Below are 27,724 nucleotides of genomic sequence, written 5' to 3'. Positions count from 1 at the left end.
TACCTTCAAGTAGCAGCAAGGGTAGAGGGGTTAGCTATACTGGTAGATAAAGAGTTAATAATTCAGATGCCTTAAGGAGAGTAAGGATGATCTTGGATCACATTGCACTTAAAGTCTGAGGCCTCAGCAGATACCATCAGGAGAATGATTTTTTAAAAATAATTTTAAAAAAAAATAATTGACACATTTTAATTCTTATCAGACTACAAAGTTAATTGGGTTAAATCAGAGGGTCTCGCTCTTACTTTGTATCGTCCAAAATCATTGTTTAAAGCAGGTTCTTTCGCATGACCAAAGAAAGACATTAATTATCTTAGCATAACACTCCCCCCACAGCTGTCAAATTTGGTTGAAGTAAATTTTGAATCACTACTGGAAGGACTTCAGGTTGATGTATAGCAGTGGTGCTCATTGTACTGTATTAATTTAAATTCAATAGTGTTTTATCAATCCCTGAAGGAAAGTTCTAATGCTGTGGTATCAATTATTATAAAATATATGCTGTTGTTAAAGATAGATAATAAACATAGATAGAAATCAGCTGACAAACATGTACAAAAACTGATCCAGAAAGGAAGGCGCAGTAGAAATCTTCAGAGGTTGCCATCAGTGGGTACAGGTGTTGTTTGTGTAGCTAGGCAACAACTTAGCTGATGAGTAACACAGGTGAACTCTCTGTAGACAACATAGACAGGAACTCACAGCCAACAAGAAATCACACAGCATGTTCAGTGCTGCAACAGCACAAATGTATTACTTTATCATTATGCCTTTAGGCTCAAACATTTGGCTCAGTGGTCCTTGAGGGCTCCCCTTTGGTTCCATATTGAATGCACCTACTTTGCTCCTCTCACACCCATGAATTGTATAACAACCAGTTTAGCTTCATAAAAGCAGTTACATCTTATTATATCCCATATTCAATAGATCTGGAAGAAAATAGCTGATATTTTTAAATTTGATCCCTATCTGAATTTATCAGCAGGAATTTGATTGAATCCCAAATAAACTCCAAATAAACGAGTGTCCCTTTCTTTGACATTCATGGTTTCAAAAGGGAATCAAAGTATTAGGGGACCTGTATTATGATGACACTTTTAAATCCTTTACCTGGATACACACGTTTTGGAGTTGCTCTAAGATTCAGCAGTTTTGGTTGGTTATATACACAGTAGAAAAAAAAATGTAGGTTGCAGGTAAAAGGGATACTGGCTGACCCTGCTGCATTAGATCACCTGTCCCCAGTTACAATTGATGAACAAACTCAGGCTACACTTATGCTGGGTAGGAAACTTGTTGTCAAAGAATGGAGAGCCCCTTCTTCACCAGCACCTTCACTGTGGTACTCGTCTCTTGGGTAGCTGGCTGCCCTAGAATGTTTGACTTATAGGCTGCTTGATAAAATGGAGTATCACTTAAAGTATCAAAGAGTATCACTTATCACATCAATCAATGACGTTTCCAGTTTAGATAGGCTGAGGATATTTTGGGAAAGCTTGATGGAATTACTAGGCACCTGCATTCTGGACATCACCCTATGTATTGTTTCTCAACATCCATCCATGCATTTTCTATACCCGTTTGGGGCTGGAGGCTATCCCAGTTGCTATTTGGCAAGTGGCAGGGTACACCCTGTACAGGTCCCCTGTCCATCATAGGGCCACACAGAGACAAACAACCATGCACATTCATTCCTAGCATCAATTCAGAGACACCATTTCACCTAACATGCATGTTTTTGGACAGTGAAGAAGCTGAAGTACCTGGAGAGAACCCAAGCATACACAGGGAGAACGTACAAACTCCACACAGAAAGAATACAGCCAGTATTTGAACCAGGATCCTTTTGCTGTGAGGCAACCACCGTGCAGCCCTTGTTTTTCAACAAGTTCAGAAAATAAGACTCACTCAGCTGGGTTGTTGGTGGTTTGCTTGATGACCTGGCAGTAGATTTCGTCTCTCAGCAGCTCATTTTCCTTCCCTAGCTGATGAGAGAAGAGAAACTTACTTTGTGGAAGTCAGTCTCATGTCAATCCAACTTACAGATTCATTGCTTAAATGGACTGACCAGCAGGATATTAGTCAGGCAGCCTGCTTGGGTAGTATTATTCAGCAATGGTGAGTCAGCCATAAACTGCACCAGGTCTGCAGGAAAATACAAGTGGGTATATGATGGAGGAACATGAAAACAGCGGCATCAGTGAGCATTGCCATGTAATTGTGTGGGTGAACTCACTCATAAAGCATTGAACAGACAAATCATTGATTTCAGGATCATTGTAGAGAATGAGGGACTCCTGGATGGGGATCTGGATAAAAAAATAAAAAAAACTGTAGTGAATTTTTTGTTGTAATTAATCAGAAAGATTAATTGACAGGATTCCTGACTTTGAATTCAACAAAGATGTTTTTCAACTTAGATGTTAAATAGTGTTTTAAATAAGATATCAGTAATGTCCTTTGATATTTTATTTCCATTCACCAGGAACATCATGGTAGCTGTCTGCAGTACAGAATTCAAAGGATTAGGTTAAATTAAGTGGCAACAGGTGGTGGGAGTAACATGTGTTACAGCCTAGCAGAATTAATTGCTTTTTATGTACCAGTTTTAAAAGGGATGTTAAGCTCTGCTTTGAGATAAAATTTTGGTTTTGAGAAAAAGGTTCCAATGCTTTTTGTTAAATATGAAGCAATATAACCAAAGCAGTTTCTTCAATTTTTCAGCTATTATATTTACAGTTCTCTCATTTTCTCTATATCTCTGTCGTTCTCTCTATATCTCTCTCGTTCTCTCTCTCTCTCTCTCACACACACACACGCACACACACAAAATCTAAATAATTATCTTAAAGAAAAAATATTATTACTAAAAGTATGGACCAAGGTGGACCAAAATTATTAAAAAAAAGTAGATTTTATCCAGGGAATACCTGGTTTTTGGTAGAGACAAGGACCTAATCTACATAAAAACAGGAACATTTAGGTGCTCATTGAGAAAGAAGATATATTTATGCAGACTAAAAAAACGTGGGCCAGCTTGTGTCATGATCTAAAACCAAAACAGTCTGAATTTAGACACATTTACAAAGAGAAAAACATACTGCTTGTAACTAACAATCTCACCCAGCAAAATAGTAGCAGTAGTAACTGTTTAATGAGCAATACTACACCCCAAATTCAATTGCTTAAGGACATATTTTTTTACTTCTGAAAGAGCAATAAGCTGACTACCAATTCAAGGATTATAGTTAGAAAAATAATTTAGACACAAGCTCACTACACACAGGTATAAATCAGGCTGTTGAGGCTTACCGCTGTGTGTTGAACTGCCTCTGAAAAATTCCTTCCACCTGTAGCCGTCACTCTTTGATCAACATGTAAAGGTTGCACACAATTAGCCTCACCATGTAATATGAAACAAAGCTATATAACATAATTCACAACAGCTATTTTCATTCCTCTTTTGTACCTAAAAAATTTCAAGGCAAAGTCAGCCATAGCAGACAGGATCTCTGATTCATGGACTGAGCTCTGAACTGATCTCTGGAGGAATCCCTGAACAGAACTGGGGCGTGACGCCTCTCTGCGGGGCTGCAGTGAATCAGCGCTGCCCATGTGTTTGACAATGGCACCTGGAGAGGGGCCCTGAGGTGGACTGACAGACTTAAGGCGCCTCATGCTTTTCCTCCTATAATCTCTTCGATCTAGGAGAAGGCAGTGATAGTCTGGCGCTGGAGATGGTTGAGTGAAGTCATCTGGGAAAAGGCCAGAGCGCCCTCCAATGGTGCCAAACTGCCAGCCTGGTGGAACACAAAAATGTAATTCAGTGGGTAGGATATGTTGATATGGATGAAACTGAACATTTCAAAACCTCCAAATGACAGCAAACATAGAGGTATGTCTAACATCTAAAATATGACCTCACCTGCCTGGAGTCCCTCCATTGGCAGTAGTTTGATGACATCACCTTTACTGAAGCTGAGCAGACTTTTGTCATCTGTCACAAAACTCTTCAGGGCTACTACATGGCCTGAGTTCTTTGAAACAAAAAGACAGATGTGTTGGAATATTATATCTAAACTGAAAATTATTAGGGTGCAATAATCTACGTAGCTTATTGTTAGCTTTGATGTTAGCTGTAATGTTATGTCTTCATTTGTAAGTCGCTTTGGATAAAAGCGTCATACATTAAATGCATATACATACTGTATATGGGGAGACACTACAAATGAAAAGGAGGAGAGATGATGAAATGAAACATGATGCTAAAAAGAGAAAAAGCACCTTGATGAGTTCCTGGACGAAAAATCGAATCATGGCAGAGATCTGAGGAGCTCTGGATGACTGCAACACCAAGTTTTCACTCTTCAGCTCCAAGTTCACTCTGTCAGAACCCTGGAGGTCAACTGACAGCACCTCTGCAAAACTATATTCACGCAAACCTAAATTGTTATTCTGTGTTGGAAACGCAAGCTACAATTATTGCATTTAAATGTCAGACAGGTAGTGAAAATTCAAACTATGTATGAATTGCAGAGAATAACTGTGGCAGAGTAATGCTGCTAAAGAACCAGACATTTTTCTTAGGACATTATCAAGACCAAAGTAAGAACCAAAAGAGAGTGAATACTGGACTTAAACTGATTTATTAGATATAAAGTGATCTCCAAATGAATGCTATCAAAGGATACTGTACCTGTAGCCTTTGAGAAGTCTCAGATGCTTAGGGTTGATGCCTGATGCTCTCACCACTTTGAGAAGACGAATCCCCCGATGAGAAACACCCAAAACCTGAGCATCTCCACTGAATGGCTGCATGCAAATAAGTGATGCCTGTTAATATTTTTTAAGCCTTCATTCAAATGTAACACAGTTAGTGACTAAATTATGGGAAACATTCTGTTTAAACGGGAAACAGAGAAACACAGAGAAGAAAGAAAGAAATGGTTTAATTCAAAACAGCTAATGTGACACTGTGTCCCTCAGTGTGATATGAGTTAAGTGTTAGGAAACAGTTCAAAGCACTGTCCATCAGTGTGAAAAGGTAGAATCACATTTATGTACAAGTAAATGGAGATTTAACATAAAGATGCACAGTATTCTATGAAGAAGGTCAAAGGTCAAGTGAGTAATAGTTAAAATCGCTGCAGTGTAATATGTAGCAGAGGAGTAGAAGAGAGATGTCCTCATAGTTATGGGAATGTTTGTAAGCAGCTGTGGCTTAACAAGCTCACAGCCAGCAGAATTGGACAAGGAGGAGCAGAAAATGGCTAAAGGGATACTATGACTTCCTGTGAGAAAACTACAAGAAAATAAATTAAAAAAATAATTTAAAGACCGCCAGCACCAGAAGGCTTAGAGGAGCTTGGTAATGTAGTTTTATTTCAATGAAGTGAAAGATTTTTAAAGGGCAGCAAGTTGAACACAGTTGAACCCGTCTCTGGTGTCATACCAAAATTTCCATTGGAGTGTGTGAGAGAATTTTCAAGGTTTCTCTCGCTTCAAGTCTCATAGTTAAAATTATGTAAATGTGAGCTCTTTTGTATAACAATTGGATAAAAGAGGACAAATGTTTCTACTTTTTACGGTATAATTTGTTTCTGTAAGTTAAACTGTATAAAAGTTAGAGGAATTTGTTTGAAAAAAATAAAGTTGAAAGTTATCTGTGCTCACTCTGCTGGCTGCTCATTCATAAAAATCAAGAAGGAGCAAAAATGTTCATGTTTTTGAAACTGTCATATTTCAAATTTGGCTTAATATTTGAAAAAGTTGAACCATTTGGTAATAGCTGAATGTCTTGTGATTTGTTTAAAGTTTGAATGGTGTTTCTAGCTGAAAGTAAGTTAGGTTAGAAAGACGAAGAAGTTTTTGAAGAGTTGAAAGCACTTTCCATTCATTTGAGGACAGGAAAATTTGAATAAAAGTTGAATATTTTAGAAAGTATAAAAGTGAGAAAATGATAGCATAAATCTCCTGAAGGAGCTAAATGTTTTGAGACCAAAATTGTTAAAAATTGTTAAAAAGTATGCAGGAGTAGTTAAACGGTGAAAAAAGTATGGAAGAACTAAGATGTTGGAATAATGAGATTATGGTATTTATGTATAAATACCATAATGGTTATGATACTTATTTAGTTGAATATCAGAAAAAGCTGAAAATGATAAGTTTGTGGCTCTGTTGGCTCCTCATTCATAAAAACCAAGAGGACCAAAATTAAAGTTAAATATTTTAAAAAGTGTAAAAGTCATAAACACCAAAAGTCAAAGCCAGAATATCCTGACAGAGCTGCACGTTTTGATACCAAAATTGTAGAAATTGGTGAAAGTATGCAGAAGTAGTTGGATGAGTGCAGAAAACTACAGAAAAGAGAAGAAAAATGCAAAACAAAAAGTGAAAAAATTCAGAAAGAAGAGAAACAATGCAGAATTTTTTTTAAATTTAGTAGAAAGTAATTTGCTGAAGTTTCAAAAGGCCTGACAGGTATTTAAAAGGACCTGGAGCTGGATGAAGGCAGAAAACTAAAGAAAAGAGAAGGCAGCATTCTCACTGCTGTTTCGCAGGAACAGCTTTTTCTAGTTGTGAGAATGCTGCCTTCTCTTTTCTTTAGTTTTCTGCCTTCAAAAGCTGAATGGGATAGCTGACCATGCTAAAAAAGCTGAATATAGTGAAAATGTAGCAGAAAGTTATAGCTTAAGCTTCAAAACGCCTGAAAGGTATCTTTTAAAAGAGCTGGAGCTGGATGAAGGCAGAAAACTACAGAAAAAGGCAAAAGGACTGGCAGTTTGAAGGTACTACTGTGATTCAGAAGCTTCATATTCAAAATATAAAGTTCTGAAGGCTATGAAAGTTACATTGGCTGAAAGAGGAGAAATTGTCCCACGTTTTAATACTATTTTATCATTATTATTATTATTATTATTTCTGTGGCTTAAATATTTTGGAAACAGTGACAGGTTAAAAAGTTTTTTTTCTGAAAGATCTGTATTCCTCCACTTTGTCAGTTGGAGCCTCCACTCTACACATTAAACATTCCGTGTTATCGGAATGCATTGTAAACTCAGAAATTATCAAGGATTTTACTCAATTTTTAAACTGTGATAGTTCAAAATTGGCTGAATATTTTTTAAAAGCTGCATCATTCAGTAATAGTTGAATGCCTTGTGAACAGCGGAAAGTATGCTGAAGTAGTAGGAGACAATTTTGCACAAAAACCTTAATATTTTAAAAACTATAAAAGTTAGAAACACCAAAAGTCATAGCCAGCATCTCCAGAAAGAGCTGGACGTTTTGTGCAAAATGGTTTCAGTTGCTTTATAGCATTCTCACAATAATAAAGAAAAACAGGAAAACAATAGTCTTAATCAGCATTCTCACAATTAAACATATTGCAGGAATTAGAAGCTTCATGTACACACTGCTATTGCATCTGGCAGATACTAGCTGTAAGTATCTGGCACCAGTCATGCCTAATGAAGCCCAAATTTTTATGGTGCAACTAACTTTAGTTTAGTTACACATAAAGTATGACTTCTGAAAATGCACCTGGAGTCCACGGTGGAGCTCTTACAACAATGTTGTCCACACTGCCCACACTACTTCACAATAACTGTATTACTGTTTTTTTCAGTTACAGGTTATTTTAAGCTAAGGCTTTAATTTAACTTAATGCTTTTTAATAGCATTCTAATGCTTTGCATTTGTCAAGAATCACTTGCCTCAAAGTTTGAAATGAGATATTTTTTTAAAATCAGCTTTGTCTTGCAGTGTCATAACACAACTGACACTAAAAACAACTTCAGTATATCTTCTTGTCTTTATGCTCACCGTGACAGGGAAGAGTCGAGTAAAATAGTTCTCCCAATTGTCTCGAGCGGCAATTACAATTCTCTTCTTCATGTTGTCATCCTGTATGGTACCAATAGATGTTCCCACATTGAAATTTGCTATAGAGAGAAAAGAATTGGGCTAGAGAGATTAATAATTGACAAACAAACCAGTGATGATTGAGTTATTGCATGTATCTTGAAAAATACAAACTACTCCCTCCACCCACTGGTAACGAGGATTGGAATAGAAACACTCGTGCAATGTCTTGATTAACTGTTTTTACCAAGGAGGTCTTTCATCTTCCGTCTCTCTTCTCTGCTGATCCTCACACAGCTGTCAGAATAGGTGTCTCTCATGATCTGAAAAAAAAATCATAATGCAGTGGTCAAAGTCAGAAGTTGAATGCTTGAATTAACATTGAATTGGAGGACAGATAAACAGACTACTCATTTAAAGATGCTGACCTGTTCACACAATAGATTGAGGATGTAGGGCCTGTTGAACTGCTCTCTGGGGTAAAACACCTGTGCATAATAATTGAAGTTAGCAGTTAGCAAATATTTTCTTTGTGTTTTTCATTTATCTTCACAGCATAGCGGAATCAGTATGTCTGTCTCTATGTCATTATGACTGCAGCTCCATAGCTATGTTGGAATATTAACTATAATTTATCCATGCAAGTAAAAATGTTTTGTGTTATTCATTATTTTGAAACCTACAGGTTGGTCAGACTACAAGCCTGTCTTAAAGACATAAAGACCTGGATGACTCAGAACTGTCTGCTTTTAAATTCAGACAAAACTGAAGTTGTTCTCTTTGGACCTGAGCGCTTCAGGGAGAAATTGTCTAGTTATATAGTTACTCTAGATGGTATTTCCTTGGCTTCTAGTTCTACAGTGAGGAACCTTGGAGTTATTTTTGACCAGAATTTATCATTTGACGCACATATAAAACAGGTTTCTAGGACTGCCTTCTTTCACCTTCGTAATATTGCTAAAATCAGGAACATCCTGTCTCAGGGTGATGCAGAGAAACTAGTCCATGCATTTGTTACTTCAAGATTGGACTACTGTAATTCCTTATTATTGGGCTGTCCCACATATTCTCTGAAAAGCCTCCAGCTGATCCAAAATGCTGCAGCCAGAGTTCTGATGAGAACTAACAGGAGAGATCATGTTTCTCCAGTTTTAGCTTCTCTTCATTGGCTCCCTGTTAAATTCAGAATAGAATTTAAGATTCTTCTTCTCACTTATAAAGTTCTTAATGACCGAGCTCCATCATATCTTAAAGATTTAATTGTAAGATATTTTCCTAACAGAGCACTTCGCTCCCAAACTGCAGGTTTACTTGTTGTTCCCAGAGTTTCTAAAAGTAGAATGGGAGGTAGAGCCTTCAGTTATCAGGCCCCTCTCTTGTGGAATAAGCTGCCAGTAAATGTCCGGGAAGCAGACACCCTTTCCACTTTTAAGATTAGGCTTAAAACTTTTCTTTTCGATAAAGCTTATAGTTAGGGATGGCTCAGGTAATCCTGAAACATCCCATAGTTAAGCTGCTATAGGCTTAGACTGCTGGGGGACCTCATCTGTCACACCTTTCCTCACTTTGCTCTCTTTTTCCCCCTGATTAATTTCACAATTGATTTTATGTACATGTGACATTATTGTGGTTATTAACTTGTGTTTCCCTGTTCCAACAGATATCCTTTGAATGGCGTTATGGTGTTTTTCCCCCCTCTTTTCCCTCTTTTCTGTCTTCTCAAACCCCAGCTGGTCGAGGCGGATGGCCACCCTTCCTGAGTCTGGTTCTGCCAGAGGTTTCTTCCTGTTAAAAGGGAGTCGTTCCTTTCCACAGTCGCCACAGGCACGCTCAGGACGGGAGATTGGACTGAAGACACGTTTCGGTGCAATCTGTTGGTTTCCTTAGCTAGGATATAAATTTTTTGAATTGGCTCTATAAGAATTAATTGGATCATGATTACAATGAATTGAATTCCAATTGGCTTGAATTGGACTATATTACTTAAGTGCCTTGAGATGACAATTGTTGTAATCTGGCGCTATATAAATAAAATTGAATTGAATTGAATTGAATTGAATTATTTTGTGTCTTCAGTGTATACTTTCAACTCAAAATTCCACATTAAATTATCAGCCACACAATTAAATTAAATTCAGTTAAACTTAATTCAATTCAGTTTAATTCAACCAAATTATACGATATTAATCACCAATTGGAAATTACGTTTCTGTAGTTTAAATTGTTATTAAATATATGCTATTTTTATAGGTAGATAACAAGAAAAATAAAATAAAATCAGCTGACATCTTGATCAGGATCAGAGAGAAGCTGCCCTAATCTGAGTTTCAGTCTCCTGCTAACCCCCCCCCTTTTCAATTGAATTGAATTCATCGATCCCTTCTCTATACCGCTTGATTAAACTCAGGGTTGTGGGGGAGCCTATCCAAGCGCTCACTGGGCAAGAGGCGGGTTAAAGCCTGGTCAGGTCACATCAGTCCATCACAGGGCCACACAGAGACAAACAACCACACACACGCTCAGACTCACTCCTAAGGACAATTTTAGAGTCACCAATTAACCTAACATGCATGTTTGTGGACAGTGGGAGGAAGCTGGAGTATCCAGAGAGAACCCACGCATACATGGTGTGGTGCCATTCTAAAACTAAAGATCTAGGTCCCAGTCCAGGAGGTTTGCTGCTTCAGATGCACAGAGAGAAACCCAGAGCTTTAAGGGGTTAAAAGAAAACCTTTAAGATTTACCCAAATTTCCTATAATGTTTAGCAAAGTGTATTATGACCTTATCCATTTTTCAGAGTACACCCAAAGTGAATTAATGAACTAAATAACAAAATCTCAAAGGTGTTAAACAAAAGCATTAACCTGAAAGACTACAAGCAACCTGCTTTGATCTGTTGTTCAAGTATGTGAATTGCCTGATGATGTGTTTGTCTGTCAGTATTTTACTTCTTTACGCAGAAACATTTTCCCTGGTGTGTTGTAGTAAGAGAAGTAAACCCCAGCAGAGAAGCGGTGGAGTTGGGACCGAGTGCCATCTTCATCTGGCATCACATCTACAATTAACAAACAATCAAGGAAGATTGCTGAGTGACATCATTGCATTGCATCAGAAAATAGTGGCAGAAATTTGAATTTGCCTGTCAGCCAAATTTCAAATGCAGCGTCATATTTGAATGCTTGTAATCTTAATGTGAAGAAAACACGAGGGACACCTACTGATAGATGGGGCAGCAATGTCTGGAGGGTCAGGAATGTTCTGAAGGACCGGAGCTGGCTCTGGAGAAGTTGGTGGTGAGTCAGGTGGAGCAGGGAGAGGGTCCTGGGAGTGGTGGGAGCCAAACAGGTCTCCCAGGGAACGCTGCCTCTCCTTCATATTATTGGAGATGACCCGGCGACCCCGAGTGGATGGAGGAGAAGGTTGTGGGGAGGGGGGCATTGGAGGAGGGGGTACCCTCTTTACTTTTACTAGGGATGGAAGAGGTACCCACTCTTTCTGAATGCCAAAAGGATAGGAAAATAAGATTTTTAACATGAAAATGAACTGAACAATAATCTTAGATAGTCTCTTTGATTGTTGCTGCAGCCACTCTGCAATGCAGCGCATTCTAACCTTCTGCTGTGGTACTGGTGTTTTGTTTTTGAGTTTGGCCAGAGCTTCCTCTTTGGGGTCTTTCTTCTTAACAAATGTTCTTACTGCGGGTCTGTGAGGAAAATATAGCAGTAAACCATAAACATTGCTTAAGTTATTGGTGAATGATGCCATGATGGTTACAACTCATTAAGCTAGAATCTGTTAAAAAGAGCGGCAAACCTTTGTGGTAGTCTGCTGCTTGAAAGTTTGAAGGAAAAACAAATTCATAACATGTAAAACTCCTATTAATTGACTAAAATAATAAACAGGAAATTTAAAAGAGGACAGTGATGATTGTCCAAGTTGCCTATGACGTCGAAAATGTTCCCCAAATTCAAATCCAGTCCAATGAATGTCATCCTCCTCCTCTATGTCTCCACATTTCCAAGTGAAATTTTCAAGTTACTGATTCAGAGGTTCAACATGTTTGATAAAACTCTGAAATAAACTCTTGTTAGATCCAGGTGGTGATTTAAAAATCAATGTTGAGTCTCTGTCTTCTTCCATTTAGTTGAATACTTTACCATTTAAATTGGAGGAAAATTAGCCAGTTTGTAACTGTTTACCAAACTTTTGCGCCTGCAGAAAGGGTTGTCCGTCTTCAGTCTCAGCACTTAAAATACTCAGGAGGCTTTAAATCTGTTAATGTTAAAGTTTCTAACAATGATAGGCACTGTGATGGACTTAGTAGCTTGTTCTGGAAGAACATTACAGGCAATGAAATCGATTAAATTTATTTGTACAAGACAACGTGTGTAGACTTTTAAAGTCATCTTAAAGCTGTTATTATCCGTGCCATAATCAGTAAATAAAGTGTCATGATATCAACTCTGTAACTTCATGTCCACCATTGTTTGTATGCAGCATCAAGTTGTTTCCTATTCAAAAGTTTTAAGTCATACATTTTCTTAAATATGAAAACAGAAATGAGAATAGCCCAAGCAGGATCGAGCAGAACATTAAGTTCATAGTTTAAATATGGGGAAATGTGCGCACAAGATGGTGAAGCTGACCTCACAGGCTCAAAGGGTTTGGGCTCTGGTTGGGGTCGACTGTTGTACAGTTTGATGATTTCCCGAATGTTGGATGTTGGTTCGACCCGTGGCTTAGTGAGAGGAGTTGGAGTAGGTGTTTCTCTTGTGGTGTCTGCTTCTTTCACTGGTGGGGTGCGAGGACGTCTTACTATGGGAGAAAAGAAGAGGAAACTCGATACTAAGATACACCATTTTCTGTTTATGGTATATTCTATTTGAGGAGCAAAAATATTCTGACCTTTACACAACTCAACAGTTTAAATCTGCCAAACCTCAGACTCTACAAGTTCTTAAAGTTCCCCGTGGCATCTGGAACCATAACCTTATTTTACCTTAAGTATTTTTTTTTCAGAACTGTACCAGCTTGTTGTAAACATACTCTGCCTGGTTCATGGACGCTTGTGAAAGCAAACTCATCGCTGCTGACCAGAAGCGTTCAACAAGCCTTAATATTTCAGGAATCTTCAGACCCAAAAGTCCAGTCATTACGATATGGCTCTTTTCAAAGTCAGCCAGTGCTTTACAACTTCCTTTCACTCATCTGTATGTTCATGAGCAAAGAACATGATCAAAAGACCTGCTCATGGGCTGCTGTTAGAAGACAATCCACAGTATTCACTCCATCTGTCTCAATGTTTTGGTTAATTGTGAATTTAGTTTTTTGTTAAGTTTTTTTTTTTTTTTTTTTTTTGTTGTTCTTCACTTAAATTTAGAACAATGTATCTCATGAATAATAAGTGCCTGTGCCTCAAGTGTGTCTCTGGTAATAATTTGCACTTTTCATTGACGTTTCATTAAAATTAACAGCAATGCTATACAAGACGTTTCTGATTAACAAGCTAAAACAAACACTGGAAACACAATCCAACAAACAAGACCCACACAGCAGCAGAGTAATGATCACCAAGGGACCACTGGAGAGTTTTCTATGACTTGTGCATGATGGTAATCTAAGAATTACTAAATTGAAACAGAAGGAAAGATAAAATAGTATACAGATGATCAATTTAAGATGGTTTTGGTACATAATTTTGGATATTTGATAACAGTTGATCAGTGAGTGAGTGTTTTATATGATTCTCAAATTAGCATTCTGAGGAAATAAGCTTGAGAGCCTAGATCGAGCCTTTCAAATTAATTTTATCTTCTTACCCTCAGGCTTGGGTGTTACGGGTGGGGGTGATGGGCTTTGTGATGGAGGCGTGTGCTGTCTCTGCCTGTGTGGACTAGAGGGGGCTGGTCGTGGCTTTGGAGTTTTGGATTTAGTTTTGGGCTTAGTGCCTGGAGAGAGTGGAGAAGAAAGAAATTTTTTCATGCTTCTCATGAAAAAACTGCAATTGAATAGAAATGAATGAACAAGGCATACTTTTACAGACTGCTAGCTATAAACAGTTCTGTAGGGATGCTGATGTTTCATTTGAACACACCTAATAAGTTTTAACTGATTAATTTATCTTTTTTTTCATGACAAGTACTGTAACAAGTTGGCAGGAACAGCAGGGGACTAGATTCAAAGACACATATGAGGACTTGGGAGAACTGTATGCATGTAAACAAAGAGTTTTGAATATACTGGAAGTTATACTGGATTACTGCATGACAAACTATGCTATCTACAGTTTATGCAATTGCTCATCTGCTGAACTCACCAATGTTCTGAAAGAAGTCCCTCTTTTTTTCAAAAGACTGCAGGTCTTCTGGTTCTGTCAAGTCCACTTCACTCTCTGGCTGTCAAAGTAATGAAAAACATGTCATTGCAAATAAAGACAAAACCCACCTATTGTAATGCTTTACATTTAGGGAAATAATAATGGCATTAGTCTTTATTTCTGACATGCAACAAAGGCCCAAAATCAAAAACACCCACATTATTCATTATAGGCTGTCCAACATTGTCCTGTTGCCATTAACATCTGCATAGACTATCATAATGTCAGTTAGTTTTGTAAAATACTGGAAGTTTGGCAAAAAAATGAAGTATTACAAGACAGTTTTACACATGAAGCATGTCCAAAAGGTACAGAAATACCTCTGGATGTGGTCGGTCGTAGTGGGTTGAGGCTATAGTCCTCACTACAGTTGACCCCCGGTTCGAGTCCCGAACCGGATGGCCCTTGCTGCGTGTCATTCCCCTTCTCTAGTTTCCTGTCTCTCTCCACTACCCTATCAATACAGACATCAAAAGCCCAAAAAAAAAAAAAAAAAAAAATTACCTCTGGCTCAGGCTTCTTCTGTTTGGAGGTGCGTTTAGGTGCAGGTACTTTGGGTCTCAATGGCAGTGGTGAGGGAGTTTTAGGGGATGGCGAGCGTGAACGTTCCCTGGATTGCCGCGCTGACCGGCGTCTCTGTTGCCTCTCTTCCTCCTGCTGCTTTTTCTCCTGCTTTTTCTGCTGTTCCTGGGCTTGCTGGTGAGAGAGACTCATAGCCTGCATGGTCATCTGCTGCGCCTGAGGGGACGGAAGGAAAAGTTAAGTTTCAGGACAAGTAATGAGCGGAAATATGGGTGGTTGGGTCATTAAAAAAAAAATCCACCATTATGGATCTAACCATGAGAAGGGCTTGTTGGTTAATCAGAGCCTGGTTGGTTGCCGCCATCTGCATGGGGTCATTGATAGGAGGAGCTTGAGGCACCATCATGGCTGTGAAGGGACAAAATCTTTTTTACAAAAAGTTTAAGTGACGAAGCATCTTCTGACATACAATAACATGTAGTTACCCCCACCATTAACAATAGACTGACAATGATACAAATATTAGAGGGGTGGGAGCTGAGATGTACTGCATGATGTCTCTGTCTGTCTTTTGCTCTTTTTGCTGATTTTGGTAGAACTCAAACATAAACTGATGAAACCTTTGTGGAAGGTGATTACCTGGCATGGTTGGCATGGCTGTCATAGTAGGCATCATGGGAGCTGTTCCATAACCGGGCATTACAGGGTTGACTGGCGCTCCTATATACACAGTAATGTACATAAAACTTGGAAATTAGAAACCTTAAGATTTTTTCTGTAAATTGTTTTTTCTTTGTACAGATTGCAGTTAACTTCAACCACAGCTGTTGCTAATTTTTCTGGGGTCCAAAAATACATTGTTAAGCACATATAATCACAAATAGGTGAATAGAATTAGACAAGAACTGAACAGCAGTCTAAACATTACAATTTAGAACAAATAAACAAAACAAGAAACAATCATAATAATAATTCTGATAATTTTTTAACTATGCAAGACACTTTGTTGAATAACTAAATTTTAGTGATGAGGAATTAAAAATTACCATGACTATAGAAATTTGAAATAGTTGATCTGGATTTGGAGCTCAAATATGTGGCTTGTGGTGACATTGTTTTCTTTATAGGAGCATTACATAGAGCAGTCTGCTGCCTTCAATAGACTTCATTTCAGTAATGCTGGTGAAACGTGAATATAATAGTAGTGACCTGACCTGGCTTTTTCTGGCAACAGCTGTGCATTTTCCCCAAAATCTTAGAAAGATGACAAACATGAATCTTTTTACTTACCCATGGGATAGCTTGGCATTGTCATAGGCATACCTGGAAAACAATGTTTAATTCTCATTTAATTTCAAAATGACAACTGGAAAGGTTACAATACTGTTGACAATGGGATGTGAAGTTTAACAGTTATTTTTAAAGGACTATGACTGCCATCGACATCCAGTGGTTTCTTCAACCAATTCTGTTGATATCTTATTGGAGTTCTCTTATTTTGTGTTTGTATTAGCACTTTGTAGTCCTTAGTTGTACACTGAGAAATCTATAATATGTTTCTAAACTTGATACACTATTTAAAATTTTTGGAGCAAGGAAAACAAAATGATGGGAAGTTAATGAAAATAAATACAAACCACATGTCCAGGAAAAATGGTAAGTTTTCTAAAATGCAACAAAAACTTAAATTTGTAAATTCTTAATTTGCTTCAACCTTAATTCAACAGCTTAAGACAGATGTAAACTGAAGGCAGGCCAGTCTAGCACAAACACACTGTGTCTACCATCAAAGACACTGGCTTTTGCACCCGTCTCTGATAACAACCTGGATGTTTTTTCTCATCTTATGTTTTCACAAAAGCAGCTGAAACGTTGACTCATCTAACCACAGAAAACTTGCCCACTGTCTTTCTGTCCATGTGAGATGAGCTTGTGCCCAGATCAAACATACAGAGAAGGACCCATGTTCACCGATGCTCCAGACACTCCCAGCTTGTTGCATCAGCTCTTACTTGAATATTGTATACATCTTTCTGTCTTTTTCTTGTCTCTCAACGTTTGGAGTGTATTGCTGGCATAAAATTCTGAATTTGTTCATAATTTCTAAATACAATTATTCAGTGGTCAGTGAAGATACTGGGAAAGATCTAGAAAACTTCTTAACTTTTCTGGAAATGACATTTGTGTTTGTTCAAATAAATCAAGCTTGCCTATTGATTCAATGAAAGTAAGTGAGTATCAATAGTTTTGACTCTAAAATCTGATCTAATTTATAAATGTGATTATGAAACGTATTTTATTCGTAAAAAGTTTTGGACACACTTTTCCTTTAACTCTAAATAAGTGCACATTATGCAAGGGATTTCAATTTGAGGGTACTGGTTAAAAGTTACAACTGTAATAGATGATGCATGTACCTTAAGTTATTGTTATAACTCTAGTGTGTGCTATATAATGTAGATGAGCCAAGTTTCCTACCAGCTCCATACATCCCAGAATACATCGGTCCAATCCCACCTCCTCCTCTCATCCTGCGGTTTAGCATGGCTACTCTTTCCATGTCCTTCAAACACACATACAAACACATAAACATGAGTGACTTAGAAACTACATGGAAGGCAGCCACAAACTGGAAGAGTGCAGTTATTGAAAAGACAGCACAAATGTTTAAGTGGCTTCACACACTCAGAAACCAGATACAAGTGGTACACAATCCATCTGGGATTATGAATCAAGATCAATGACTCTGCTTAGTTTACCCTATAGTATAATTACTAAATGGCACACCAAGCTTTACTTTAGTCACAGTTTGAATAATAGGATAGTATGATGACAGGACTGACTGGAGGTTCTTGGTCCAGAACAGGGTCAAACAAGTCATCAACGTAGGAGTCCATCTGCCGACCACGCCCTGCAGGCAGACAGTATATCACATTAGATGGCCCTGGAGCCAAAATGCTCTTTAGGTTCCTTTTGACAATGCTCACTACAGTGTATACTCAGTATAGCCCTGTGGAATGAATGTCCTAATAATACGTATAATATGCACAATAATCAGAGTCACCATGTATTTAGTTTCACATAGGCGTTGGTTTGTTTGTTTCTGTATGACAGCAAACCGAACAGATAAACCCTGTTTGCACTAACTGTAAACAGCAAACAGGATTAGCAACCAGCTATATTTCCTTAACAAAAATGTTAAATCAATAATTCAGATGAATGGGTAATGTTATCTGCTTGCTATGTAAATAAGCAGCAAAAATATCTGCCATATCAACTTTATAAGCTGATAAGAGTATATCATATTCATATCAAAGCGTTCTCCAATACTCAGTAGTGGCCATAGAGTCCCTAATTCTGTGCATCACCTTTCAACAACCTGTATAGCTGCCAATGTAAAGATTTGCCGCACTTCCTCATGAAATGAGCAAATTTTCTAACTAGTTAAAATGTTTTATTATTTGAATATATAAAAAAAGCAACAATTTCCATGGGGTATCATTCCTTTTTCATACTCTATAATGCCACAGAGGGAATTTAGATATTATTTCTTAGTCTTGTTTTCCTTTAAGGCATGCAGAAAACTTGATATTTCACCACATAAAGCTTACCTTCCTGTGGATAATCTCTTCCCCAGGGGTTTCCGTCAAGAGGAGGCAGCCCAGGAGCTTGCATGGGAGGTGCTGGTGGGATGAAGTCATCCAGATCTGTTGTTTGTATTCTAGAGGGAAAAAGATGTGGAAATTCCTACAATGGCAGTCAATTACTTAAAGCTCTTGCTACAAAGAATTATCATTTCTCATAGCTCTACCTGTCACCCTGCCTGCCAAACAGGTAGTCAGAGTTTGTTGAGGAGGGAGTCCCTGGTGGTGGCAGCACTTCTGCTTCAGCTCTAGCCAACAGATCCATTACAAAGTCTGATCCAGGTAGGTCTGACCAGCCTTCATCAGTTACAAGAGATACTGACCATCCCTGTGCTGCCTCTGTCACACCTCTATGGTACACCAACCACACGATGAGGAGGGAAATTAAGGAAGAATTAAATGCAGAGCAATAATAAAAATAAATCATGTTTACACACTTTTTGAGTGAGTACCTGAAATGAAGAAGCCAGGAAGCCAATTGTTCTCCTGTGGTCCATGACTCCACTTGAGTCGTCAGTTTCTCATCTAACAAAATGTCAGAGCATGTTATAGTTATACAAAAAAGTTAACATTGAAAATACCTTTAACCAAACTGGTCCTGTTCAGTTCTAAGTTTGGAATTCTTTTAAGCCCGTCTCACCGTTAAAAGTGTGCACTTCCAGGAGCATAGTTCCTTTCCTCTGATTGGAGGTCCACTCCAGCTGGGTGGGTGGGTAGATGCGGGTAGAAGGAGCTGGGAGCTGCAAAGATGTCAGCAGCTTGTGTTGGCACAGTGAACGGTATTCCCCTGGTCCGTGGTCAGACACATACCTGTAAAGAAAATACTTGAGGCTGAGCCAAATGTGGACAGTATAACGTGTGACAGTTGTAGATCATACAGCAGGCTTATTGTAGTACACCTTCTAAAATGTTACTTGACCTTTTTATAAATGAAACAGTGCGTAGGTAAAACTAGCCATGACTGGAACTGAAAATATAATTTTTTTGTTGTTCAGTCACCTGAATTCCAGCAGCAAACTAAAAATTTGACTGTTAGCAAATTGTATGAATGTACTTGATACCTGTGCACACATATCAGCTGCATCACTATGTGTGCTTCTACTCACATAGTGATGACATATGGGCTGTGTTTTGTTTTTTTACTGAAATTTTGATTGAATTTTAAAGTTTTTTTAATACATGTTCAACACCCAATGTTAGTTACTGACAAGGCAAGATGCTTCTTTTTCAAAGCTAATGAAATACAACAATTTGGTCAACAAGTGATACACAACTATTCTAAGCGTTAACAATTATATTTCCACTGTTTCTTCTCTACTTGTCTTTTTAAGAAGCCCAACATCGCAAATCATACAGTAAATAAATAGTTAAAATAATTTTCGATAAAATCCATCATTTCGAAAGAGATGCCTGTATAACAATAATTAGTGTGAAAATTGTACAGCACATCCCACATTCGCCCTTGCTGACAGTAGAAGGCTAAAGGAAGTGTATCACCTACTTGAGTAGGGATTTGTCCAGTGTTGGGGAGGGTGTGAAGGCACTGAGGCAGCAAGCCAGTAGAAGCCATCCCCTCAGACTGTCCTGTTCCTCATGTCGGCCCCATGTGTGGTATACCAGCTGAGCAAGGATCTCGTCCCTCAAGACCGGCTGGCCCTGGCCCTTCTCCACAATGTAGTTACCTAACGTCTGCTCCTCCCAACCACTGAGGTCTGACTCACATGTAAACCGCAAAATCTGTGGAGAAAGGGATTGAAAATTACAAAGTTGAATCATATGAAGTATATTACAACAAAAAAAATAATACAATCTCTAATATTCAACATATACCAGTTTGTAAATCTCCAAGGCAGTTCTGGCATCTTCAGACTCCAGGGAGGTGAGAGGTCTTTGAAGGGGGTATCCCTGAGGCTGGTACCATGTATCCTGAGGAAGAAGTGACATTAAGGGAACAAGAGAAGGAAATTAAATTATTATTTTTCACGTATGAAGGTGTGTTGTGGAATTTATGCAAAGAAAGCTTTTTTTTTCCCCTCAATGCTATCACGTCTTGACAACATATATTTTACTCCCCCAGACATTGGGAAACAAACTCAAAATATGTCACTCTATGTATGGATTACTGACTTCCTCAAAGAGACCACAAAATGTCAGAATGGACAACCGCACAGATGTAGATGAACATAGATGCCCAACCAGACTGCATGTTAAGTGCAGCACACCTTTCACCTGTTACTTTGCATTCATCCACTCCTCTAGGACAGTAGTTCACCACCTTTTATCCTAGAATCTCCTCTACTTCTGTTTACAAAAAACTATGAGCCCCTACCCATAGCCAAGCCTGCATTCACATGCATGTAAATGCACACTGTTAAAAGCACATTTATGACATTTTATCTTTACTTTAAAAATATTATCTAATGTTTGGATTTGATAGTATCTAAATTTATCTAAAAAAAAAAGTTGGGACAGGGCCATTGTAACCATTGTGTAACATCCCCTCATCTTTTAACAACAGTTGGTAAACATCTGGGAAATGAAGAGACCAGTTGTGGGGACTTTTTGGGAGAGGGATATTGTCCCATTCTTGTCTGATATAGGATTCTAGCTGCTCAGCAGTCCTAGGTCTTTCTTTGTTGTATTTTAAATGTTCTCAGTTGGTGAAAGGTCTGGACTGCAGGCAGATCTTGCTGACATATGCAAAGTCTTTCCTAAAAAAACCCCCAAAACATTGCCTTTTCTGGAATCAAAGTTGGAGTCATAAAGGCTCCCGCTCTGATTGGTGGGATGACTGCCCAGCTTTCCCACCGCTTTGGGGGGAAGCCCAAAGACGACCTGCGGAAGCATGTAAGCAGCACTATGGTAAAGTGACTGATTCTGAATCTGGAGTGAGAGCTGTGAAGTTATGCTCTATAACTCATTAAAAGAAGGCTAGCTGGCAGGAGGGAAAGAAAGAGATGGCAGGGTGTTGTGGATTGTGGCTATCCTCACAGGGTTATCATGTAGGTCCTGTGCCATGGGTATTGCATGTACACACACACACGCACACACACACAGTTGATGTGTTATCCTGTGGTTTGAGGTCATCTATATCCACAGTTGTATTGTATGCGATTGCCACTACTTGTGCTGGTTTTTGTTTGTTTGTGTGTTTGTTTTTTCTTTGCTTGTCTGCTTTCAGGTGCTCCTTTTGGCTCTAAGGCTGGATTCCCAACAGAGGCTGTGGATTGTCGTCTGTTTTGTTTTTACAGGTGTAGCAGCTGGTTGTCTGGTTTTTGTTTCTATTTTTGTTCTGTTTCTTCTTTCCTTGTCCCCTGATCCGGTTCGGCTCTATTACATGTTATATATTGTAAACAAAAATAAATAAATGGGCAGTTGATGGGCATCAAGGGGAGCTTTACATTTATAAAGCTTCCCTTGGCAAAGCAAATCTGTTTGGCATAAAAGGTATTCAGATTACAATTCTGCTGCCATAATGCTGGACAGGACAAGGGGGAAAAAAAACAAAAAATTGTTTCTTAGTTAATTTAGAAGTTGTTTTTTCTTTTTTACATCCTTTGCATATATCCCTTCTCACTAGAATTGTTGGAATAGTAGCATTCCAGCAATGTGATATTCTCCACTTTATTTCATGAATATCTTGTTCCAGTAGCTCACTTGTCACCAGTATGTCCTGGTCCCCCGACACATGACTTGGACCTTGTTAATCCGGGCGATGTCTGAGCCTGCATGGATTTGTCTTTTGCTCAAATAAGTATCATGGCTGCTGAAGGTTTTCCCTGACTGGGAATCGAATTACTGATCTTCTGTACCAAGGATGGCAAAATAATAAATAAATCATTGTATTCTATATTGATTTTTATTTTACACAGGGTCACAGCTTTTTGAGAATTGCTATTGAATAAATATGTGAATCTAACTCTGACAACCTCTGTGGACTGAAAACCCTGTGCTCTCCCATGATCTCTGACACTCACGTAGGGTTTCTGGGACCCTTGGTTGGAAACCAATGCTCTCGGATAACCCTGAAATTCACCAAAAATAAGTGTAATATTTTTATCCAGCTATTACAAAACTTTGCCACAGTTTGACATGTCAGCACTGATGGTCCAGAAGGTAAAAACAAGGACTGATGAATGTTCAGGTTTTGGTTACAGTTAGTGTTATGGTCTAGTTACATAAATTTTTTTCAGAGGAGTAGGTGTGTAGTTAGGGTAGGCATGGGACCATAAAAAACTGATGAATGTGCGTATGTTCTGACTTTACCCACCTTTAATATAGACTTGGCATAGTGAGAGAATGGGTATCTGTCTATATCCTGTGGAAGGGTGAGTTTATGTTCTGCCTTCACCTGAGGAGGTGCAACTTCTGTAACCCTCGATGCATGCTGTCGACCTGATGGATAGAGAGAATCACAAGCTTAACTGCATTAATGAATCCTATAAAATCTCATTGCTGTTTTATGCAGATGTGCAAAACAAAATAGGCATAGAATAAGAAGGCGATGCGAGGATAAATAAAACCCTAACCTTAAAAGCATAGGGCATTTGTCCTTCCCATCTTATAAAAACATAGAAGAAGCAGAGAGCTTTTATCTTAAAAGACTGCTATAATATCTCTCATGAAACAATGCCTGAAGGGACAGTTATCCTGCACACCCCATGGGTAAATGCTAAATAAACACAGATACCCGAGTGTTGCTACTTGATCCATTTAACCACTTTTTGTACCTCTATTATCCAGTTCATGGTTGCAAGAACTGGAGCCTTTTCCAGCTGACACTCGTACCTATAGCCAGTTTGGAATAATATTTCAACCAAAAAGGCATGTCATTGGAGTGAATAGAAACCAAAGTACCTAGAGAAAACCCATGCAAGCATATGGAAAACACAAATTGGCCCCTTCTAGGAAGACAAAAAAAATAAATAAAAAATAGAAGAGACAGATGTGTGAATTTTGCCAAAATGCATCAACTCAGCAGAGATCAAAATAAATACATGACAAAGAATGAGATGATGTTTAAAAGAAAAGGTGATCTTCTAAAGATTAAATTATTAAAAACAATAAATAATGCCTGTGACCCTTACGTTCCTTTTATATTTTTCAAATTGTCACCAAGTTTTTTAATGTTGTGTTTTTCATCACAAAATGGCATTTTCAAAAATACAGAAAAAGCTCCAGAATAAAAGTGTGTAACATTCATTGTTTCCTGGCACAGGACACCCAGATTCCCTGATCTGTATAGTGACTTTATAAGACAATCCTTTAGTATTTATTGTATACTAAACTTACCAGTTGCACTGCGGAGTCTAGATGACAGCTCAGCGGGTATTTCCAACATCCCCACATCCTACCACAGGAACAAAATTTTTATAATATGGCTATCACAACAACGTATGACAGAAAAAGAAAAAAGAAAGTGGGTTCTGATATAGTACAAAATCAGTTTTGGTAGTTTAGTCCCTTACCATCTCTGGAGAGACAGACTTGGTCTTTATCACTGCTTCTGTTTTGTTCTTATTGTGATATTTCTGAAAATGACAGACATTTTGTCAGTAATTATACTGTGAACAGTGATTTAATCTCGTAACCCAAAAAATCCTATTAGTCATTGATCTAGTTTACTTCAACTGAAACTTACAGCTTACTTACTGTATGACTCCTCAGGTGAGTTATCCTCCTGTTATAAATGTACAGCAGTAACACACCCTCATCTCTCCCGAGGAGTGTTTTCTATCAGACCTATTCTTAGATACATGTACTCTTATATACTTGAGCAACACCCACAGTCTTATTGGCCCTCCTCTCACCAAAGGCCACACAGTTCCAAGTCCAGAGAGTTTGTTCTTTATCAGCTCACAGAAAGGACTCTCCACAATGTAGCACGGAAATGTTACTCATACACAATTATTATGACAGAAACCATTCCAAATCTGTTTTCCCATTATTAATCTGTTTTCACAGTCTATATACTATCTTCCAGTTATTTATTCTACTGTTGATCATACTGAACACAAGTCTCAGATGCATGCCTATCTACAATATGAACTGCCAATTAAGCACATATTAAACATGGGTGTGTACACCTTTTCATGAAGCAGCTATTCTCAAATATCTTGGCCTCACTTCAAAACACAGGCTGCCAAACTCCATAAGAGAAGTTTCAGTGTGTATTCTACCAAACCAAACAAATATGTCACAAATTAGAGCAGCTCAAAACACATTCTTCACCTTACAAGCTCATTACAACCTGATTTAGATCACACCTTACTCAAACAATGTGTAGTTGAAAGAACAATAGAATTTTTGTGGAATAATGGAGAAAATGTTGAGAGTCTATTCAATGATCTAAATCATTTGATCCATTTGCACTTCTAACCATGTTAGCAGCTTGGCTGAGGATCTTTACAGCTAGATTCCAAGATTAAATTACTACAGAATACATTGTCTTAAATTGGATACAGCCATTTGCGTTCCCACGAGGATAAACCCATATGACTTTCTCTTCAATGCTACATGCATGTCAAAGCTCTCATTTGAGAAAAATAGCCACGATATGTAAGGGCACTAAGAGATGTTAGAATTAAAGTTATTTACTGGTAATTTAAAGTTCTTTTCAAACTTGACCATGTGCAGCACCATTCAATCTTAACTAACTGCTCTCCCTACACAACCACTCATCTAGAGCCCTTGAAATCTATACCAGTTACTTATTACGCCACTTAAATCGACTAGTGGACTCACGCTGGATTAAAGAAAATAATGATTAACACAGAAGCAAATACAAACAAAGATATAGTCATTATTTAAGCTTATGCCCCCTATACCTTTTAATTAAGTTAAGCATAATGTAACTTAATAGCATTCTATACTACATGTATTCTGCTAGGTAAAATCCAACAGATTCATTTGAAATTAAAGGTGTCTCATGTAGAAAACAAGTGACATGGCACCTTACTTGGGGAGCTTTTCCACTTTTAAGATTAGGCTTAAAACTTTCCTTTTCGATAAAGCTTATAGTTAGGGATGGCTCAGGTAATCCTGAAACATCCCATAGTTAAGCTGCTATAGGCTTAGACTGCTGGGGGACCTCATCTGTCACACCTTTCCTCACTTTGCTCTCTTTTTCCCCCTGTTTAATTTCACAATTGATTTTATGTACATGTGACATTATTGTGGTTATTAACGTATGTTTCCCTGTTCCAACAGATATCCTTTGAATTGCGTTATGGTGTTTTTTCCCCCCTCTTTTCCCTCTTTTCTGTCTTCTCAAACCCCAGCTGGTCGAGGCGGATGGCCACCCTTCCTGAGTCTGGTTCTGCCAGAGGTTTCTTCCTGTTAAAAGGGAGTCGTTCCTTTCCACAGTCGCCACAGGCTCAGGACGGGAGATTGGACTGAAGACAAGTTTCGGTGCAATCTGTTAGTTTCCTTAGCTAGGATATTCATTTTTTGAATTGGCTCTATATGAATTAATTGGATTATGATTACAATGAATTGAATTCCAATTGGCTTGAATTGGACTATATTACTTAAGTGCCTTGAGATGACAATTGTTGTAATCTGGCGCTATATAAATAAAATTGAATTGAATTGAATTGAATAGATACTTGGTGCACTGTTAACCTTTATTTAACGGGAATTGTCATGCAAAAGCATCATCATATCACCTCAAATCAGCTGACCACACGTGTTTGCTGGAACATTTTTGTAGCAGCAGAACTACAGTAAAATCAAGGGGAGCATGTTCACATTTGTGGTGTAAAAGAGATGATATCACATCACTACTCAACTGAGAGTGATATTAACCTTTGAAGTGAAGTTAACCCTTTTGACAATATGTTGGCTACAATCTTATTTAACAGTGACATGCTTTCTATCTTTTAATGCCATCTATAGTTGCTACACACCTAAACAGTGAGCCCTCCTATTTATAGGGGTCAGTTGTTAACATGACATAATGATGAACTGAGATGGGGGAAAAAAATTGAGAAGAAATTCTGATAACATCATGACTTTTAGACTGTAAGTGAGCCAGAAGACACAATTTAACAGTTAGCACTATCCTAGCCAAACTAACTGTACTTAATGTGTGGTTATAACTAGTAGATAATTATTATAATTTGGTTTGTATACATGTGTGTACTATGGTTGTTCATATTTGAGTTTTTGTTGAACAAAATAATCACACAGAAATCAAATTTAAATGTGTTATCTCCTTTCTAAGAAAATATTCAGAAAATGATGTTACCTTGCACAATATATGTAATATGTCAAATGACCAACTATAATCTAGATTACATTATTATGGCAGTATACTAACTGCTGTTAAATATAGCTCATGAGGAAGCTAGCCATAGGCTAACAGCTGCACTGTTCATAGTCCAATCCTCATAAAACAATAATACACACACACACACACACACACACACAAAAAAAAACTGACGGAACTACGATTATAGAAAATGGAACTAAAGGCAGAAATAAGTTAACTTAGTTTAGCCCACTTAGACCTGAAGCAATATATTATTTCACTTGGAGTGTGCTTCATATGTTGAGTAAATGTAGGAGAAGAAAACAAGATGAAGGAAGTGCCACCTGAGAGAAGTGTCTTCTACATTGTTCTGGAACCTGATATAGACAAATCCCTCTTCCTTTTGTTCTATTTCTACAGCGTAAACTACAGCGTAAACTGCCTGAAAACAATTTTTAAAAAAAAGAAAAAAAAGCTAAAATGTTTAATATATTTATCTAATGCAAACTGAAAAAAAGAGAGAGAAAAGCAGCCTACCTTCTAGATCTGTGAGGCTGGAGGGAGGATTCAGATGGCGGAAGGAGAGATGCGGCTTCAAATTTCACTGAGAGGGGTTGAAGTCCAAGTTCAGAGTGTAGATGAGATGTACATAGGGTGTGTGCCTGTGTGTGTCTGTGTGTGCCCAAGTGACACGATAAATGCAAGATAAGAAAGTTTTATGGAGCAAGCTGTTACCAAAGCTTAAATATGTGAGAGAATGAGCACACCCATATGGAAAATAACTGGTATATATGACATGTATGATAAAGTTTTTGTCAGATTACAGAAATTATTCATTTAAAAACACCATAAAGCACACAGATCTAAATTTTATATCCAATTCTAAACTCTAGCCATTTATATGACAGAACTGTCTTGAATGTGAAAAAGAGAACCAGGTTTGTTTGATACAGTATAACTTGGAGAAGCAAACAGCATTAAATAGAGTCATCACTGAGATTTCTGTCTCCTTCTCAGCAAACGAACTTCTGACAAATTTCCAAGTGTTATGTCTGGGGAAGACTGGA

General features: G+C 38.0%; 1 protein-coding gene across 1 annotated transcript in view; it reads right to left on the bottom strand.

Moving 5' to 3' along the window:
* Positions 1-27,229, bottom strand: part of myo15b (myosin XVB) — a 37,090-nt gene extending 9,861 nt beyond the window's left edge. The window contains exons 1-33 of the mRNA XM_072373845.1: positions 27,195-27,229; positions 23,875-23,937; positions 23,699-23,756; positions 22,677-22,801; positions 20,237-20,332; positions 19,908-20,143; positions 19,047-19,216; positions 18,859-18,931; positions 18,574-18,756; positions 18,374-18,483; positions 17,606-17,673; positions 17,241-17,325; positions 16,053-16,085; positions 15,402-15,482; positions 15,079-15,170; positions 14,745-14,978; positions 14,181-14,259; positions 13,684-13,812; positions 12,511-12,679; positions 11,477-11,567; positions 11,083-11,359; positions 10,813-10,919; positions 8,292-8,351; positions 8,111-8,186; positions 7,825-7,943; positions 4,697-4,812; positions 4,285-4,426; positions 3,926-4,037; positions 3,470-3,800; positions 3,313-3,364; positions 2,237-2,309; positions 2,069-2,145; positions 1,909-1,985 (exon numbers count right to left, since the gene is read on the bottom strand). Of these exons, the coding sequence (XP_072229946.1) occupies positions 1,909-1,985; positions 2,069-2,145; positions 2,237-2,309; positions 3,313-3,364; positions 3,470-3,800; positions 3,926-4,037; positions 4,285-4,426; positions 4,697-4,812; positions 7,825-7,943; positions 8,111-8,186; positions 8,292-8,351; positions 10,813-10,919; positions 11,083-11,359; positions 11,477-11,567; positions 12,511-12,679; positions 13,684-13,812; positions 14,181-14,259; positions 14,745-14,978; positions 15,079-15,170; positions 15,402-15,482; positions 16,053-16,085; positions 17,241-17,325; positions 17,606-17,673; positions 18,374-18,483; positions 18,574-18,756; positions 18,859-18,931; positions 19,047-19,216; positions 19,908-20,143; positions 20,237-20,332; positions 22,677-22,801; positions 23,699-23,756; positions 23,875-23,877 (3,734 nt within the window). The 5' untranslated portion in view covers positions 23,878-23,937; positions 27,195-27,229. The remainder of the gene's footprint in view (positions 1-1,908; positions 1,986-2,068; positions 2,146-2,236; positions 2,310-3,312; positions 3,365-3,469; positions 3,801-3,925; positions 4,038-4,284; positions 4,427-4,696; positions 4,813-7,824; positions 7,944-8,110; positions 8,187-8,291; positions 8,352-10,812; positions 10,920-11,082; positions 11,360-11,476; positions 11,568-12,510; positions 12,680-13,683; positions 13,813-14,180; positions 14,260-14,744; positions 14,979-15,078; positions 15,171-15,401; positions 15,483-16,052; positions 16,086-17,240; positions 17,326-17,605; positions 17,674-18,373; positions 18,484-18,573; positions 18,757-18,858; positions 18,932-19,046; positions 19,217-19,907; positions 20,144-20,236; positions 20,333-22,676; positions 22,802-23,698; positions 23,757-23,874; positions 23,938-27,194) is intronic.
* Positions 27,230-27,724: the final 495 nt, after the last annotated feature.

This window comes from Leuresthes tenuis, unplaced genomic scaffold (genome assembly GCF_036924035.1).
Source record: "Leuresthes tenuis unplaced genomic scaffold, fLeuTen1.0.hap1 SCAF_20, whole genome shotgun sequence".
In the NCBI taxonomy this organism is placed as follows: domain Eukaryota; kingdom Metazoa; phylum Chordata; class Actinopteri; order Atheriniformes; family Atherinopsidae; genus Leuresthes; species Leuresthes tenuis.
This window is presented reverse-complemented; position numbering and strand designations above follow the sequence as displayed.